Here is a 20,082-nt window from a genome sequence, read left to right as displayed (position 1 = left end):
CATAAATGAAACTGATATCAATTTGTAAGAGTAAGCAATTTTATTTTCTTTGTATGCAAATTTGTACCATTTATATATGTTGTAAATATTTATTTCACACATTACATTTAAAAACGTAAAATCGGTGTAACTTAAATATAGCTTATTTGCAAACACATATAAACATTATGTTTGTTTCGATGAAGCAGTTGCAGCTGGACTCACAGTAAAAAGGAGCTGCACTAGGATTTAACGCTGAAGGATTACCATGAGACCGAGTGCACTGAATCAACAGGACGACGACTCACTAGGAAATGTAGCCTGGAGTATAGAGTGACATAGCCTACATTCCCTTGAAAATCTTTATGAACTATAGTCTATTTATGTTGCCGCCCCTGCGTCGAGTGAGGTGGTAACGCGTACATTCTAAATACCGATGCTGAATTTGGCACTAAATGGGCTGTGGTGATTAACACGAATGACTTCCACCACATAGCCCGTAGCTCTCTGTGCACGGTATAATCATGTAAGCACGGACACAATAATGATGCCATAAGCTAGCATTTAACAATTCATCATCAGCATGAATACAATGACGGCACAGAGGGTTTAATTGTTCCTACCTATTCAGTGTACCATAAAAGTATTTCAACCAATAGGCATAAGCTATATCAATATTCAGTTAATATTAAGTAGGCCTAACAGGCTATAATCATAAACTGATATCCCGAACTAGCACTTCCAAAAAAATAGTGTATGTACGCTGTAAAATAGGCCTATGATACTAAAGTTCAAAATGTCACTGGTTTGTTCATCCTGACTGGTTTCCGTTTTTATAGGCCTAATAGGCACCATGTGAAGGGTGATAGCAGGCAAGTCATTTGCATTCAAATGTTGGAATGATTGAAACTGAACAAATTCATGAATATCTGTTTCCAGTCATTGTCATAAACGTAGCAAAACATCGATTGCTTTTGGATCCTAAAAACACCAGAAAACCAAGACATGTTCCGCCTGCCAGGTTCATGCTGCTTTCAAGTGCTATCGGAATTATCGTAAATTTGATTTTCCTAGTTAAAAACTGGACATGAACGCCCTCTCAAGTCGTATTTACCACTGGGAACTTTAGGATCATTTTCATACCCAAGTTCCCGAGATGGGCGGGCTACAAACTTTAAACATGGTGGAGGGGTGAACGATTGCTACTGTGACTGATATTACTTTTTTTCCACAACAGCTACATCATCGCCTTGTCTTGTCGTTAACGTAGTGCATATTTACAAATATGAATAATCATTTAAAGCGCAGCCTGTATGTTTTACACAGCGAAAATAACCTGAACCAAAATTCCAGAATCGTCAGTCAGATCTATAGAGCACGGAGAATCTTCAGTCTAGGCTATGGTTGTCAATAAAATGGACGCTAAATATCATTTTGGAATTAATGAGATTTTCCCAATAAATAAGCAAGAATAAACCAGGTGTCCTCCATGATTCCTGTTCTTTCCGACAACAAAGCACTTGAATGCGACGAGTTCGTAATCACGACTTCAGAAGTGGGAAATAGGAAATTTCCGATAGCACGTGAATGCAGCATCAGCCCATGAAAAACATAATATTCATCCATGCACAGACCTTGTATTCTACAATGAACACAGTGGAAATGTTGAATACTGTATCAGAAGTATCTAGTGTTTAACAATGTTTTTAAGTTTTTACTAAGAGTTTTGTGAAATAAGAATGTAGCCAACACGTGCATTTAAATTTAGCGGAAGAATTTCTGTCAAGTATCAAAAAAACTGTATTGCATTGTAGTTTAAATTACTTTTTTTCCCGTTCATTCTCTTTCCTCGGCATTGTAAAACGGCATATGTCTGCATACACTGACACAAACGGGGGAGGGGGGAGTCTTTGCTTGTGAAGACCCGTTATTTTCTCTTTCACGTTGGTAGGAAGTGGGATGGAGGCCTGCCTGATCTGTGAAAAAATGGACTTTGTTCGATCGCAAAAGAGTATGAATAATAGCCCATCTTTCTATCTCACACACATACGAAGACCTATAGTACTGAACAAATACGATGATTTTTTACCTTGAAACGTTTACCTGTAGGCCTACAAATATTCGTATTTGTTTAATTTTTATACACACGTGTTTCTTTCATTGTTTTCTGTAGCAAAAAGTATATCATGTCACATCAGTTTTGATTTTAAAATTTGAAAATATGTATCAATTGGAAACTCGAAAAAATAGCTCTGAAGATTTCTCAAAGCCTGGCTAAATTATTCTACACATAACGTTACCTTAAGGGGCGTGCTTACACACACACACACACACACACACACACACACACTCAAATGACAAAAAGCATTAGCTGAGTTAATGTATATTGTGATGAACGTTGATTACATATGCAAAGAAATAAAACCACTATACACATTTGTTTACTAATCTTGTTTTTCATCTGAATTCAAATGAGCTTTGGGGTTGGAAAAATGCAACCATCGATATTTTCATTCGGCTTTTAACTTGCGACTGTAAATAAACAATGTTTGCTTCAAATTCCAGGTTTTATCTCTGTTTGAGTTAAAATGCTTATCTCTCTGAAATGAAATAGATTACAAAAAATAAATGCATCCAATTTTGCAGAGTGTAGTATAAAGACATTTAAAATAGTAAAACGCATCTAAATGAAACGCGATAACGACATCATGATAATGTTTAATTATATTATATTATTTAGATTTTTTAAGATGCACATTATAGGCTATTTGTTTCCAGACCCGTTTGTCAGCATTAATATTTTTTTTAAACACAAAACAAAGTTGTAACAATACTCCTACAAAATGACTCATATTAATTTTTAAGCATGAATTTATCACGAGCGAATTATTAGCTTTAAGAGAGGTGGGATTACAACAGTATGGTAATTAGCTAGGGGGATGGGGGTGGCTGTGGGTGGAATATCCATTTTTATTGCATCACCTGTCAGTAACGTCCAATCAGCGTCGACTTTGGGGGCATTAATTGATGAAGGTGTCTCCGGCCTTGCTCAGTTCCCACTGTCATTTTATTTGTGTCTAAACCAGCAACGGGAATAGCAGCTGCATTTTGGGCTCTATTTCTCTCTCTCCCTCTCCCTCTCTCTCTCTTGCTCTCTCTATCGCTCACTCCCTCTCCTTTTCCCTTCCCTACTCTCTTCGCTTTTTATCCTTCTCACTGGCAGTGCAGTTCACCTTCCTCTTTTCCTCATGGCCAAATGGGAAGGGAGTTGAGGGAGCGCAGGTATACAGGAGCTCAGACAGGCAGCAGCCAGCCTGTCGGCAACATCACACACATTCCATCGATCATGCAGTGCTCAGGTCAATGGACTGATTGTTTTAATTCAAACAGGCCATTTCATTTTTATTTTTTTATTTAAAACTTTTTGTTCATCACGCAGTGTGGACATGTCACAGCCCATGCTGTATCGGTCAGCAGAATGCCTTGAAATAAAGAAGCAGCACTAAAGCTACTTTAAGGACATCCGCCGCGCTAAATGTTGGAATTAATGCAATGAAGAACATGGGGGACTTGGAATCCGGTTTTGAGGAAATGCAGGGTGTAAAGCTTGGGTATTTGGTTATCAAAGGCAAACAGATGTTTGCCCTTTCTCAAGTCTTCACCGACCTCTTGAAAAATATTCCGCGGACTACTGTACACAAACGAATGGACCATTTAAACGTGAAGAAGCATCACTGTGATTTGGAGGAACTGCGAAAGCTCAAAGCAATAAATTCTATAGCTTTCCACGCAGCTAAATGCACTCTGATTTCAAGAGAGGACGTTGAGGCACTGTACTTTTCATGTAAAACTGAGCGTGTATTGAAATCAAACAAAAGAAGGGAAAAGACGAAAAATGCCTCCGAAAAAATGTGCGACGGCAAAAATCACACATCTGCCAGAAGTGACTTTTGGAGAGAGAAAGTTTGGTTGAGTTTGCATGGCGTTCCGCAGACTTTTTCATTCAAAAATAAAGCTGTTCGACAGGACCCTGTCCCTCGCACTCATTCAAATCTACCTCAAATTTACAGTAAATCCTTCGCCCGTGACTTTCAACCGGTCACGAAGTCGGCATCTACACCCTTTAAAAACTATGAAACAGATCAAATACCTGACAACTGTGTGGCTTTTAATCAGAAACACGCGTTTTTTCGGCACGTTGTGAATCGGCAACCGCTGATCTATCAGTCCGCCATTGCAGCGCAGGCAAAGCACCAAGGCAACGCAGATCTACTTTACAAAAGGAAGAGGAAGCGCGAGAGCTGCGTGAGGCAGTTTTGGTCGAGGAGCAAACGCAGCCATCCGGTTTTGCTCGTCCCGAAGTGTTGTAAACCAAAAGTTCCCAACGGATCATTGAGCCAGTTTCATCACCTCGAGCATGGATTATACGTTGATCCTCGGCATACTGGACATTTTCAGGAAAGCTGCAGCAGCGACACGGAATCTAGCTCCATTTCAGAACGGGTGAACAACGATTCGGATTTCGGGTCGAGTTTCTCTACCACCAGCAACTCCGGTACTTCAGATGAGGAGGAGGAGGATGACTCTCTGTCGGACTCTTCAGATGTCAGTAGCGATGAAGAGAGCTCCTCTCAGTCTGATTCCAGCTCTGTGTCCAGTCAAGTTTCAGTGCAGAGCATTCGTTTCAGGCGTGCAAGGTTCTCAAGTCTCAACACAAAAGCACCTCTGCTCCTACAGCCAACTTTTCACTACAGGCCTAATGTGCAGAACATACCCACTAACCAAGGAGTAACGACTACTTTGGACTGTGAAAGAACTGACAAAACTCAAAAATCGGACTTCTCATCGTCCAGTGAAGCACACAGGGATGGTGATGCCGCAAACGTGCAGAAGTTTTGCCCGGTGCGGACCTGTTTTCCAGATTTAAGAGAAAATGAGGGCTCTGGAGTACAATCGCGCCTTGAATTTTCAAATGATCCAAAGACAACAGACTCTGCCGCTAACAAAATTAAAGATATTGGGCTTTCACCTCATGCAAATGGAAACAAGGCGTTTCTCCAACAAAGAATACCGGTTTCTGCAAACAAATGCTCCCAAGCCTTGATCTCCCACTGTGTTCAGGACAAAGAAATAACGGTTTGTAAGTCTTCTGACAGCAATCTTTCATTAGCTGCAAATTCCAAGAGAGAAACAAAAACTTCCCTCAAACTGCCTTCACCTCTAAAACCTATCAAAACAGAGGCCGAGGAGCTCATCACTACCTCAGGCTTTAACAATGAGGGCAACAGGGCAGTAAAAACGCCACCATTTTTACTCAACAACGTGAAGATTAAAGTCGAGGACACCTTTGACGAATATGAATATGCAAATCAGCCCCAGGAATATCAATGTAAGGATAACGACGCTGATGGTCAGTGCATCAGTAATAATTTTAAGGAAACTGACCACTGTAAAGGCACAGAGAGCTCTGTTCAAAAACACCCTCCCTGTAACGAGGAATCAAGAAGCACTTTAAACAGTCCTTGTTCCGAGGAAGGGGAATGCAAAAATGGTGCAAGGGTCAGAAAAAACTACAGGGCAATGCTTCTGGGTAAGAAAACCGAAAGTGTGAGGACACCCGCGAAATCAGTTGCAAAAGTTGACCGGAGCCCCCGTTCTACCGGAAAATTCGCTAGCAATGAGGGATCGAATGAAGACTGTGCGGGCGCGAGCAAACGTAAACGAGCGAACGCCAATGTAGCATCTCTCAAAAAGCCCTTCAGATTCATGGCGAATTTTCCCTCTCCGCCGTCCCTTGTTATTGGCAGCGATGGAGATTTGAGTCCCGCTTACTCTTTGAACTCTTTAAGAAGTAACCAACTGCCTCATCGTTCTCACCCAGTGTGGAGATGGCAGCTCGGTCATTCAGTTGTTCCTCCCCCTCCTAGCCACAAATTCAGGAAAGCCTCTGTTATCCCTTGAACTGTTGTTTTGAGCTCGGGGGAAATGTCTTAAAACTGTGACAAGCACTGATACCCGTATATACTTGTTTTGTTTTCATCGTTGTTTTCAATGCATACATTTCTGGCCTATTGTTATGTAGCACACACCGTCCTCATAGAGTAAAGGCTGGTCTATTCATCGAGGTTTGGGACTCGGGAATATACGGAGGTATTTATAATAAGCTGGGCTAGCGAAAAAACGGTTGATTTCAAAATAACATTATTGACATTGTGGAGCTGTTTGTGACCTGATGGACTAAACTCTCATGGAGCAAATGTTGGCTCATTTTGCAGGCAGGGTTAACCATCTCTCATAAGGATGGCGTTATAGTGATTGTCAGGTCTGTGTCAACTAAAATGCTGATTTTGTTTTTAAAACATCTGACTTTGTCGGTATATTTTGGGCCAATGTTTTTTTCTTTTGTATTTTCTCTTTATGCTTCATTTACATACTGTATTTCTGAATTACTGTAGGCTGACGATCCATACCCTTCTTATTTATTCATTTTAAGGGTGCTCCCCAATTGTTGGCGCCTGGTTGTGTTCACTCACACGCAGCACACCATAACTCTCACTGTAGGCCCAACACAATGGCCCACTAACTGACAATCAAGAGCTGTTTGATTTTGCACGATGTAATAGAGGGAAAAACACCAAATCGATCTCCTTCTATAGCACATTCATAGCTTAAGGTATAGAACAGCTAAAGCACAAATTTACCATGCATTGCACTTTGCTAATGCCCATTAAGGTGAATTAGTAATGTGTTTTTATTTTTCGATTTTCTTACGCAAAAGAGCCATCGCAAGTTAACCCAAAAACCTTTTTAAAATCTGTAATTATTAACGTGGTGCTATTTCCAATATGTTCGTTTGCTTTTGAGAGGTTTTGTTACTCGTTCTTATTGAAATGGTGCCGATAGAGAGCTATAGGCATACAGACAATTGCAAACAACATCGTTTTACATACGTGACGAAATCAAAGAAAAAGACCTCGGTAGTGGAATATACACACATTCTGGTCAGGGTATACGACTATGTTTATTTCTCTTTGACTCAAGTAGCCTTGTCCTTTTCGTATGGTGTTTTGATTGTATTTTACTTCACTAGGCCTGTTTTCCAAGGATATGGATTACCTTGGCACTCGAAAGCGTAACCTTAAAAAAACATTCAAGTGTTAACTTGGTGTTCCACTACTAGAGTACCCTGCCCCATAAATGCCTTGTGATGTATGTACTCTGACGTACCATATTTGTTTACTTCAGCAAAAGCAGACTGCCTCTGAAACAGACCTTTAAAAGCAAATTGTATCTGTGATTGGATCAGCCAAGGAACTAAATTAATAATTTTCTGATTGTATTGCCGAGGGGCGAAAAAAAAATCAACTACATTCTAATTTTCCACAAAAGGGAAAAAAAAAAACAATAAATAAATACAAAACATGTGACTCATCACTGAATAGGCATAAACTATGCAGATTTGGCTAAAGCGAGGCTACTGGGTTCACGTCATTCTGAGAAAATACGTAGGCCCAATAGACTTTAAGGGTATTTAACGTATTAAAGTATGGGCCCATTACGTGTGTTTTGATTAACGTGTGCAAGTGGGAATAGACACTATGTAGCCTATTTAGCGAAATTGCATCGCTTTCTGAATGTTCCAATGCGATAGTGTGACACTCTGACAGGTGAATGATTAAAATAGCCTATAGTAAGCCTTGTTGTATATTTTTTATAACGCGACTATTTAATGTCTGCTCTCTCGAGTGTATAAAAGGAACATTTTGTTCCTTTCTGTGTCAAAGTGCACTGCGGACTGACAGAATAGCTATGTCGTCCCAACTTCACAGGAATTAATTCAAAACTAGCCAAATTAAACAGAATGTAGCGCACACATCACAGCCCCATTAAGTTAAAGAATTTCACGATCTCCACAATGAACAGAAATGGGAAAATGACTCACTGTAAACATGGTAGCTTAGGATATCTCAAGGTGGACTTAGTTATTATTTTTTTGTTATCTTTCTGCTTTTGCTAAAATACTTGAGGTCAGATTTTGACATGATTTTTTCTTAAATTGAAGTCACTGGTTGTTTATAAAAATGCATATTTATTTTTGTGATTTTCCTGTTTTTTGTATACCATTGTTGTGTAGGATAAATGCACTCGAAATGAAAACTTGAAAACGTGAGGTGGATTTTGAAGCACTTTCTTTTTTTCTTTTTATGGTGAAACTGTTCATTAAATGCATCTGAGTGTGATGTGATATGATCGTTCATTTTTAGCTTTTAATTCATTAATATTCATTTTCATTATTAGGCTATAATGTTTGTCTCTTTTTTGAGGTGTTGGGTAATGCGGTTAAAGCAAATGTAAGATCGAACTTTAAGATAAGTTGTTTATTGTAAAGAAAAGTGTTGGTGTGGGGGAGTGGTTTAGAATCTGATGGTCTCGTGCCCTGCTATACACACTATGCACTCAAGCCATCTACTTATAAGCCTATAACCACTCATGAGCGCGCTTAGGATATATAGGCTGCTCTAACTAGGGAAAGGAAACAGTAAAAGCTAGTACGTAGAAACAGCACATTTCAAATGGGAATTTCTACAACAGGATCATGATCTGGTTACACTACCATGTTTTCATATAGACCTATAATAGCTTTTGATAATGGGCTAATCCGTGTGTGAGACTGGGAAGAGTCTGCATATGTCTCTGGTAGCTAGATATTACGCTCAACTAGGCTCAAGATAAACTGCTTCTTTTGACTTCCTTTCTCCAAGGAGAGCAAGAATAAAAGCAGAGGAGCAGGATGAAGAAAGGAAGGACAAAACCTTCGAAAATACTTAAAAATGACTCTATAACGCAGCGCAATTAGCCAGAACATATGCATCGCTGCTGGTTCCTCGCGAACGGAACCTCCTGAGATAAGCGACGAATTAAACAGTTAACTCGATAATTTGTGCATAGGAAATCAAGGTCTAGTCTTGTAGGGGCAACCACTTGTTTGTAGACTGTGGTAAATATGTGGAGAGGGGGCTTCGAAAGGGTTGGTGTTTTTCTAAATTATACGTAGGCCTACACTTAATTATATAAAATTCACAAGATTTACCTTTTGCATAATTAACAAAATTTTAGTGTATGTCAGTGGTTTATTTCTTTAACCTTTCATATCTATATCACAAATTGTATTTCAGTGTGTGTAAAATCATATTTTTAGATTTGAGCCGTAAAGGGCCACAAGACAAATCTCAAGAAAAAAAAAAAAAAAATAGAATTAAAATTATATTGCAGCTATAGCAAATAAATATTATTTACAGCTAAACATATAGCCTAAAATAAAATAACAGAAAAATATTTACTGGTATTGTTTATGCTTCCATACACAGATAAGCTGTTTCGCCCGCAAGCATCAGCCTTCCCAAAACAGTTGAAGGCAATAAATCTGTCACACAATGCAAATGCCCACAGTAGCGATACAGCAGCAGGACTACGCTTTGTGAAATGTAAGCTATATTTGCTGTAAAAGTGTTAATGTGAACTTTAATAATAATTATGATGATTATTTGATAAACTGAGAAAATCGCTTAACACGAAGTATTAATACACGGACAGACGTCTTAATCAATAGCTAGGCTAATGATTTCTGTAGAGTAGGCGTATGTACAGGTAGACCTACTAAAAACTGACAGACACTGAGTATTCTACTTTAACCAAGACGAACACATTACAAACACATCCCATGTTAAAAAGGACGTTAAAAAGTTGGCCAGCCTAGTTTAAAGTAGCCCTACATCCAATAAATTAGAAATGGTAAATAACAAATCATAGCACGGCGAACACACTGCACAGCTAGAGGATATTGCACAGTGAAACATACTGACTAGCTAATTTCGAGGCCTGACTTCATCGAATGGACTCGAGGCTTCATTCACAGAACTCAACAGGCCACCATTAGGCTGTTCAGTAGAAAAGGATTTTTCAATCTCCTAATAAGTTTATGCTCAACCTGTTGTTGATCGCTTCTCTGGAAAATAACTAACTTGTGGGAAACAGCTTTTAAGCTGTTTATAAACGTTGAAGTATTTGGCTTGATTGTTTTCACATTGAAAATTGTAAAAGTGTGACGACGACTAATGAATTGAAGAATTTACAATAAAGGGTAAATGTTGTGTTATAACAAACAGGCTACACCACTCCGAATTCCCAATGCAATCCCAAAAATAATCTTACTAGTGCGCACAGTGGACAATAAAATTCTTAACAAAGTATGCTACATGCCTAGGTTTTGCATAATAATAAATATAGCTATATCAAACACTTCGGTGAACTATCAACCGTTCGCCTAATATTTAGACACGTGGTTCAACCAACAGGATAAGCGGCCTCATGGAAGCTTCTTTTGTAATGGGATCAGGACGTGGGAGGAAAATAATGCTGTTACGTGACCTGCAAAAAACTCATCACCATGTTGTTAATCCCACAAAACACCAGTTCGACCTGTCGATTTTTCTAATGCTTATTAAGTTACTCCAGAACTTGTAAAACATTTAAAATCATATATATATATATATATATATATATATATATATATATATATATATATATATATATATATATATATATATATATATATATTTATAAGAGCACGCATTTTAAGCCAGCTATCAGAGTAACTGCCTTAGTCAATAGGAGGAAGCTCTGATTAACTGAGGTCCTCGTCGGCCTCGTGGCAAGAGATTCTTCCGTTATCTGCATAAACTAAACGCGTATCCTGAAAGGATACCTCCACACGAACTCAAAAAAAGAAGATATCGTTTCTCTTTTTCAGACAATGATAACAACAGTAGCTATACATTGTAAGAGACGGAGATATTTGATTAAGCAATAGGGTTTTGTTCTACTGGTCTTTAATGATCAGTCATTCTAAGAATTGGTTACAGTACTGACTCGACAGCATTTTTAATTTCAATAGCGTCCCAGCTGTTATCAACAGCCACAGAATTGATCAAATTTAATAAATCCCCCTGCTTCTCCATTAACAAGTTTAATAAATAAATAAATACATACATATTGACAGCGAATCCCCAGTCCATGAGGAAATATATTAAATATTCCTTTCATTCAAAACCTTAGAAATTTGTCATTTGTAAATTTGTAATCCTAGTTATCCCTCCTTGAAATCAAAAAGGGCTTATACAACCATGCAGGTAAGAATCAAACTCATACGGATTGAAGAAAAACCACTTAAACTATTTGAAAGGACAGGTCGTTTTTTTCAAAGCATACGAATTAAAATAAAGACTATATAAATATTGTGTGTCCATATGATTAATTCGTGTTTTTTTCTATTAATTACGTTCTGTCTATAAGTTCTGACAAGCTTAGTTTTAAGTCGAAAATGAAATTGATAGTAATGTTGTCTTCCTTGTTTGTCTTCCAAATTTATCTTTTTTAAAACAAGCGAAACTTTTATTCCAGATACGTTAGCTACACGCTGTTAACGTTTTCCTAAAAATAGGCTAATTGCTTGTAATAAGGTCAACTAATTCAGAATTATGAGTCTTACAACTGAAAATGGTTGTCATGACGTTGAAAAAGAACAAAGATAGGGCTAATAATAAGTTATGAACAAACTAAAGCAAAATCATGCTCTATACTCTACAATGATACCGAAACAGGTAATTATTTCTTGCCTTTTGAACCTCACTATGCAATAGATAAGGGCAATTCTAACTATGAAGTGTTAACCTATAATTCACGTGTCAAAATAATTAGTGATATTAGTGAAATAATTAGTGACGTGGGCTGCAGTCAAACAAATCATTAAACCCAATTATATCACAAGCAACGTTTCTTTCAGAAACACTTGTAAAAACAATTCACTGATCCAAAACAACAAGCTTCCTTAACGGTTCCATTAGGTGACGTATACGTCTTTCATAACACTGATGAAAAATGTGATGTGGGTCAGTGATGCATTCTGCTGTGAGCCTGCTTTACAATTATGACCATTCTGACCAGGCCACACATTAGAAGTTTAACGTCGTAAGGCATTTGAGAAGAGGTTTAAGCACACTAACATACATACAACGTGCACTTATATAATCATAGAATGTAATCTCCCATATGATTTTATGGTAACGCGGATTTAACCAATTAAGGACAGATCTGTTAAAACAATCACTGTGATAGATGTAGTGCATTATTTAACCAATCCCAGTAGAGTGCTAAAGGGAATTAGCATATTTTAAAGACCTTTCAAATAAAGATTAACATTTAGAAAACATACCAGCCTTTCAGAAAAAATGTCACCTGTCCTCTGTGTGCAAAGTCAAATAAATTTACCATTTAAGCCGTCGCTTCACTACCGTTTCAACGCTGCAGGTGTATTTGTATTGTCAGAAAACAACTTTGTTTCGGTTGTCAAAAGTTATACGGAAAAAAGAAAAGAAAACCCGTAGCCTGATACAAGCCTGCGTTGGCAACCACATGGTCAAGTCGATTTCCGCACAGCAGGCTATGACAGAATAGCTTTTTATTCCGGTTATTTCTCTTGGTCTGTGTTTCATTGGGCAACTATTCAAAATGTGAATAACTTGTTTCTGCTGCTTGGATAAAAGTTTAATGCCTACACTTTGAATCGTCCTGTAGAAAGAGCTTTGTTGCAAGGCGATGCGAGAAATTATTATTACTGAATATTTTTAAAATCATTATTATAACGATTAATGTTGACACTAGGCACTATTTTAATAAACCTTAACGATGAGTCTTTGAGAACGAAAATTTCGAAATGTTCAGGTTTGTTTTTTTCTTTTCGCTGCGGAATTTCAGACAAGGTCATGTGTTATATAAACCGTACTTTTTAATATTCTCCCAACTAACCTCCACTGTGAATGTCTTTATCAAAATAGAAGTCGACTAAAGTAGTCTACTGCTGTTGAGTAAACAGGTAAGAAAACGAGCTGTTGAGGAAAAAGCCGATGCCGAGAAAGAGACGAAACGGTTGGTGTAGTGAACGTAGAATTTACCTCATAAAACAATATGTTCAGCTATGAAACTCATTTTACCAACTGCGCTGTGAGCTATACAAGAGTTGCGTAGACATACATGATAAAATACTGGCAATGTCGCGACACGTTTGAGTAAGAACAGAAGCGTAAGTGACAGCTCTTCAAAATGAGGCTCGTAAACGTATTGTCATTGCACGTGCTATTGGCGCCCCCGCTCGGGCGGGAACGTTTGGAGAATTTTCTCTTAAAGGGGAGGACAGGAGGATTTAAGGTGGAATGAAAAAATCACACCCAGCGATCCTGACCCCCGTCAAACTAATTAAATAATGAATGTATATTGAGTTCATTTATCCAAAGGGAGATTAGCTTTATTTTTGACGATGATAAAAAATGGAATTATCTAAAATTGCGAAGTATATGGCTACCATTGCTTCATAGTTAAGGTAAAGTTGGGAGAACAACGTTTTTACTTTTTCATGTTTTATGTTATAGGCCTTTATGATAAAATTAAATGATAAAAGTTGTTTTTTATGAGAAAATGTTTCCGAAGTGCATGACTGTAAATGTTATAGGCGTTATATAGCTCTGTAGTGATGAAATTAGTAGGCTAAATAATTGTGTTCTCTGGAGGAAAAAAGAAAGAAACAATCAAGTATCTTAATTCCAAAATAAAGATCAGTTCTTTATAGGCTACTAATAGGGTAGGCTACTAATAGCATACCTTATAGGCTACTTGGAATGAAAACGCAAAACAAATAAGAGTGATGCACGGTGAATTTCCGATTGTAGCAACAATAGAAATAGGGTTCTACAGAACAATGTTAATTGAGAATGAAATCCGAATTGCATAGCCTTTCTGATCTTTGATATTTCCCTGTGGGCCATTCATCCAAATGTTGGTAGGCTACCTGTCAGTCAGTAGCCTACAATGTTTAAAGATGATGCCTCAAGTCTTTCCAGAGGAGGAAGCCGATTCAGAGGGAACAGCAGAAACTAGAAGTCAAATGGATATTTTGTTGGGACAAAGCAGAACAAACAAACAAACAAATAAAAGCATATGTAGCAATATATGCTCATGAAATATTTTGTGTTTGTATATAAATCCGGCAGTAGCCTATTATTATTCATGTTATAGTCTTCAACAATAAAGTTGTATATGAGCACCCTGGCTCTTTTTTGACTTAAGTTTTACGTGTCAAGTATAATGTGGCTTTGGGGAACAGGCCTCAAAATTAAAGGGCGGGAACTGTGCCCTAACGGGCGTATTTAGAACTTAGAACTTTAGAACACACTGTCCTGTGACTTTTGACCCTGGCCCTTAAAAATCTTATTAACAGATGATATCTTATATAGAATTTTACGTTATCAAGTTCCAATTTCCAGTCTATTATTTATTGTAAGTATTATAAGCATTTCCCGCACAGAGGTTGCTGAATTCGTGACTTTCCCTGGGGGTGAGATGAACAAACTCTTTAGAGTCTACACAATCAGTTGTCATATTCTTAAACGCATCGGTTTTCACATTACTAACTTCAAAGAGAATCCAGAAGTGTTCGTGGACACATCTTTTTAATGTTCTAGCCTATGTTGTTGTACAGAAATCAGTTCAGTTGTCTGTGCGCTTATTCGCTGCAGGTTGGTATTACCATTCCATATTTTTTCACTTAACATTTACATAATTTTTAACAAGCTTAGAATACAATTTTTTATCGACCAACGAACTGGTAAAAGATGAGCACTCAGCACAAGTCATTGCAACAGGTCTTCAATGCAAGTCTGCAATCAAGGTAGACGCCATATAGGCTATTGTTTTTAGCGAATGAAGGATAAACGAACTATGAACATCACCCTTTTCAGCATGTTGGACTGTCTTAAGCTCTTACATAACACGTCCGTTTTCAATTTTGACGCCGATGTTTGTGTTGAAAGAAGCAATCTCAGTGTTTCTTAAGCTAAATCATGGACGCATGCAGGTAAACAAAAATACGACTTAAAGACAGGTCTATCTTTAAATTCAGTGTGGCGTTTACTGTGCATCGCCTAATGTCAAATAAGCCATATACACCGAAATTCAATAATGATACTCTGTGTATATATAGTGTATATATATATAATATACACACACACATATACATACACACACACATATACATATATATATATATATATATATAAACACACACTAGTCAAATGTCATACATAGTATATTAATAGGATTTCTTAATTGATTATTCTTAGGTGCGCTTTTTCTTCAGTCTTCATTTTATTTTTGTCTGTTCTTTGCAGATATTTTAAAAAGCGCTTTACATTTAAACAATAGTCTACTCATTTATTTATCGAGTAAACTGTGCAACTGCATGCATGTTAATTATCAAGCTTTCATAATTTGCCAATCCAATTCTCTGCGTGACTCTTATTAACTTAATTTAAAAGAGCAGAAAACATGATGAGACGTTGCAGCATAGATTGCAGACAAAGTGCTTTATTGTTTTGAGCAATGCTTATGGAATGGAGTGTATATCGGTTTACATCATAACACATGAGACAGCCTCCCCTTTGGTTATTCTCAACAACAGCTTTTAGACTCGTATCTGTGAGTGTGATGCAGATTACCAGCGACTCTCCATCACTCTATTACCATCACTATCTAGATTAAAACAGTCACAAACGAGGGGATTTTCTTCTTCTTTCAATAAGCCTGTAAACCCGCATATTCAAATAAAATCCATCCGAACGCGTCATTCATAAATGTTTAGAAAATAAAAATCGAATTGCTAAAAAGTACATGACATTTCTTTCTCCAAAGCTTATGTGATGATTTAATGCATCAATGAACACAATGCTTTTGGCAAATGAAGAACATGATGGAGGGCTTTTGTAAAAGGCGTTAAGTGAAGCTGTATCTTATAGCACTTTTCACATTTAGTGAAATTCACATATATATCGCTGCGTGTGAATCCAGAATCAGAAGCTGAAGCGATGCTCTGATGACGCTATCAAAGTCTGCCGCTAAAACAGCCTCTTTTGTCATGCCCATGTTGTTGTTTTTTGTTCTTTGTGAATATTACAACCAAGACGACAAGGGTTTGTTTTCTTCCCCAATGAGAACAATAAAAAATGCTTCTTTTCCCATTGTGCAATGGTTTCCCAAGGGCACAAGCAGCGCTCAGTTTATTAAGAAAATGAAACACTAACCAAGGACGCTGTAACATTGGTGCCGGATAATACTTCCAGATAAAAATGCTTTGAGAAAGCCTGAACACAATTTACAATTAACACTATAACAAGAGCCACACCTACTCATATCAACAAATTCACAATGCACACTCTTGTCCAAAAGGCTTTGCACATAGAATTAGCCAGTCAAGGAGAAATTGTGACCTTTTCAGTGTTGTGTTGTTGTGAATAGAAAGTATAATGTGTTGTATCCATTTGAAGCAACAGCACATTTTAAAACATCAAAACACCAAAAAGAAAAAAAAAAAAAAAAAAAAAACAACAACACTGAAAATATCAGATTTTTTTTCAACAACCACCCTATTAGAAAATAACATTTTACTTCTGTTTGAAAAAAACAAAAAACAAAAAAAGATTAAAAAATACAGAATTAAATAATTTGGAGTAAAAAGGCACGACTCTTGCACAGTGTATACATTGAAAACACAGTATAAAGCAGGTATGGGACCATCTTAAAAAAATAGACCTGGGGTGGGGGGATTTAGGGCAAGGGGGAAAATTAAAATATGACCAAGCATGGAATATACACCATCTCTGGGCTAAACCAGACTGAACACTAAAAAATAATGCAACATGCATTTTTTTTTTCTCTTTTTCCTTTCTTTTTTTTTTAGACAGTACTTGTGTTGTATGATTTAAAACAGTAACATTCTTCATTTATCAGAACACCGAATCACAGAGTGGTGCTTTAAAATTCTGGTGGATTAAAATTCAAATGTAAAAATATGTGCAAGTGATCAAAAAGTCAAAACCAACATAGGATGAGGCGGCTTTTTCTATGAATTAGAAAAGTTAAGGAACAAATGTTAATCTCTAAGTCATATTACCTGCTTCTAATTCAATGCCATTTATAAAAGTATTCTCCTCTGTTACAGGTATTATGTTTCCCTTGTAAATACCACTGCTGAACCAACAGGATTCTGTGAACATTTTGGTTCCATTCATCATGTGCAAAATATACAACGTTTCATCTATTTTGCTGCCAATTTGAACGTTCAAAAGAATTTCGAACAAAATTCACAAGACATATACACAATTTAAAAAAAAAAAAAAAAAAAAGAGGGGGAAAAAAAAAAACACACAAAGCACCCCTTCCCCAAACCTCCATGGAATACTGAAACAACACAAAACGGTGTGTCCTGGTACGATGCAAGAGGTAAACTATGTTTTGTCTGCTGAGAACAAGCGTATGCGTGAGAACACGTGAAACTGCAAGGCTGCGTTGAACAGTGCCTCATAGTGCTATCGCTGCAGCTCATAACAGACCGAGTGATCCTAATAAAAAGTGCAACAGTTTAAGGTGCTGATGGCAACTGAATCACTAATGTAACAGAATTCACTGATGACTGAAGAGAAACCACTGATCCTGCTGCCTCAGTGTCTTCATTCTCCCTCCTGTCAAGTTGCTGCAAAACGAAACAAAAAACAAACAAAAAAAACAAACGAAATACCTACCGGAACCTTCGCCTCCATTTCAAACGTTTTGCCTCAGAACACTGAAGGAACATGCAAAACAGTCAGATTCATCTGTCTGTCCACACAAGGCAAGTGGGGGGCGATGGGTCCTCCTTTTGTAAATGGCTCAAAGAGCGTTTCTTGTTAGTCTGTCCGGAGCAGGAAGAGGACCATGCGAGTAAGGAGAGTTAGTGAGCGGGTGCCGTGGTGTCAAGTGCTTCAGGTGCCTCTCCGCGAAGCTGTTGACCTCGGTGGTGCAAAGCAGAACGGGCAGCCAAGGGTTGCATGATGTGAGTTCAGGTAGGCATGTGATGGATAAATGATTGAGTGAGAGTCCAAATGAGAAGTTCTGGTTTTCTACTAACTGAGCCACAGACCATCACATGCGCTCTCTTTCCTCTCGCCGTCCTCTTCCACTTTAAAAGGCAAGAAAAGTATCAAACGGAACAAACAAGAATAAGGGGCATGCATAAGAAAGCAGTAAAAAGCCCTATCCCCCCAAAAAAGGTATAATTGTTGTCCTTTTCCATCACTCATGGTCCCATATAAACAAAGAACGAATAGATGAAAATCAAAATGTAAACGAATGGTGGTTGTAGCTGCTGTAGGGGTGCCCCCCTGTGGCAGAGCAGGCGAGTGAGTGTTCTACACCCCTCTGCTGGCGTCCCTCTTCATCCCTGTGGACTCAGCTCAGCTGTCTCGCACTAGGGCAGAATGGTAGTGATGAAATCATAGAATCTCTTCGAGTACTGCTCTGGATTCACGGTGGAAATCTCTGCCCCAGCCTAAGACCCCCCAAAAAACAACAACAACAACAAAAAACAGGAGGTTGATATCTTGATAAAAGCTATAAAAGGTTTCAGGCATGCATACACTCTAGAGAGCATAAAGGATGAATGAGATGACAGAGAAATACCCGAAATAATTCTCTGTATAGTATTTCTGGTACAAACAAATGTATTTTTTCTATCCAACCCTTACACTGTAAAGATGTAATTTTTTTTTTTTTATAGAAAAAGATGGTAAAAACCTGTTAATTGGTTACATTACCTTACCATATACAGTGAACATCATCACATTATATGTCATTTTACTGACTGTCAAATTTATGGTTTTTAGAAGTAAAAACTATGAATAGCAATATAATTTATAGTTAAAAAAATAACAGTAAAATGACATTCCCAGAAGACTCTGCATATGTTTCATATAAACAGTTTTGTTTATTATTATTTTTGTTACTGGTAATGTACATCAGGGTGTATTTGTCTTGAATTTTCTGTTATTTAGTGAATGTTTATTGCATTATTTTAGTGCCCTGTGTTACCCTGCTGACATTTCTTAATCATCTACCATCTACAGTAAAACAAAAAATTATTCAGACATTTTTGATTTGCTTAAGTGTTATCTGACATAATTAAGATTATTTTTTTCTGACAGTTTAACTCTCAGATCTTGTCATATTTTATTACCATTTTTTCTTTTTTTTTAATTTTAGTAATTAAACTGTATTAATGAATGAAAAGTTCATGGTGTATGTACAAATATGGGCCATGTTTTATAAGATGAATTCTCATTCATTATTTGGCTTTCTATTTTACTACCTATATTATTATGCGGGTTATCAGTACATTTTAAGGTAAAAAGCAGATTTTGGTACTTCAAGTAGCTTGGTACAGTAACATTATAACTTAATGAAATGCACAGTTATAAGTTATAAGATACACAGGCACCAATATGCCATCCCATAATACCGGAAACATTGTCAATGTTTTTTTTTTTTTATGGTTAATTTCTAGCTGCCTTTTTTTTTTTTTTACCATAAATTTAAAAGAAATTTTTTTATAGTGATATAACTCTTCGTATCAAGAAAAAAGACATGTATATTAAAAAAAAAAGAAAAAGTATTTTCAAATTTTATTTCATTTCGGGAAGCACTCACCCCATGCTTTACCGTCTTGGCTGCGTGAGCAGCCTTTTTCTTGGCATCATAATGCTGCAGGATGTCAATAACAGCCATAAAATACACCTCCTTTCTGGGAGAATCTGGGGGAAAAAAAGTTTTGCAATACATTTTCATAATTTGACATAGTAAAGAAAAAAATGTAGGATGGGTCTTAGCTTATCAATCATGATTTGACTGGATTGTGAATGGTGTCCGTTCCATACCAGCATGGAGGCAGAACAGAATGTTTGACTATTAATATTATTTTCACCATCTGCCTCTCATGATAACATCACCCAAGATGGAAACGTTTTAAATTTTGATAAAAGCTTAGAGGATTTTTATTTTTTGAATATCATGCATAGATGAGGCGTTCACAATAACAATAAGAACATGCATTCAAAAAGGAAATAGGCCCAATTTTGATTTCATTCTACTTTAAGGTCCTCATAAAGAAAACATGTGATGTTATATAGC

At 37.2% G+C, this 20,082-nt stretch overlaps 2 protein-coding genes across 2 annotated transcripts in view; one reads left to right on the top strand and one right to left on the bottom strand.

The window, feature by feature from the left end:
- The first annotated feature begins 2,627 nt into the window (after nt 1-2,627).
- skida1 (SKI/DACH domain containing 1) lies at nt 2,628-8,149 on the top strand. Its single transcript, XM_067378085.1, has 2 exons — nt 2,628-3,338; nt 3,419-8,149. The coding sequence occupies exon 2, from the start codon at nt 3,532-3,534 to the stop codon at nt 5,938-5,940; it is 2,409 nt and encodes an 802-aa protein (XP_067234186.1). The 5' UTR covers nt 2,628-3,338; nt 3,419-3,531; the 3' UTR covers nt 5,941-8,149.
- A 7,294-nt stretch (nt 8,150-15,443) lies between these two features.
- Nucleotides 15,444-20,082, bottom strand: part of pip4k2aa (phosphatidylinositol-5-phosphate 4-kinase, type II, alpha a) — a 37,128-nt gene continuing 32,489 nt past the window's right edge. Inside the window, exons 9-10 of the mRNA XM_067378024.1 lie at nt 19,603-19,706; nt 15,444-18,448 (exon numbers count right to left, since the gene is read on the bottom strand). Of these exons, the coding sequence (XP_067234125.1) occupies nt 18,368-18,448; nt 19,603-19,706 (185 nt within the window). The 3' untranslated portion in view covers nt 15,444-18,367. The remainder of the gene's footprint in view (nt 18,449-19,602; nt 19,707-20,082) is intronic.

Source organism: Chanodichthys erythropterus, chromosome 23, assembly GCF_024489055.1.
Source record: "Chanodichthys erythropterus isolate Z2021 chromosome 23, ASM2448905v1, whole genome shotgun sequence".
NCBI lineage: Eukaryota > Metazoa > Chordata > Actinopteri > Cypriniformes > Xenocyprididae > Chanodichthys > Chanodichthys erythropterus.
The sequence above is the reverse complement of the archived record's forward strand: the minus strand, read 5'-3'. Positions and strand labels throughout refer to the sequence as shown.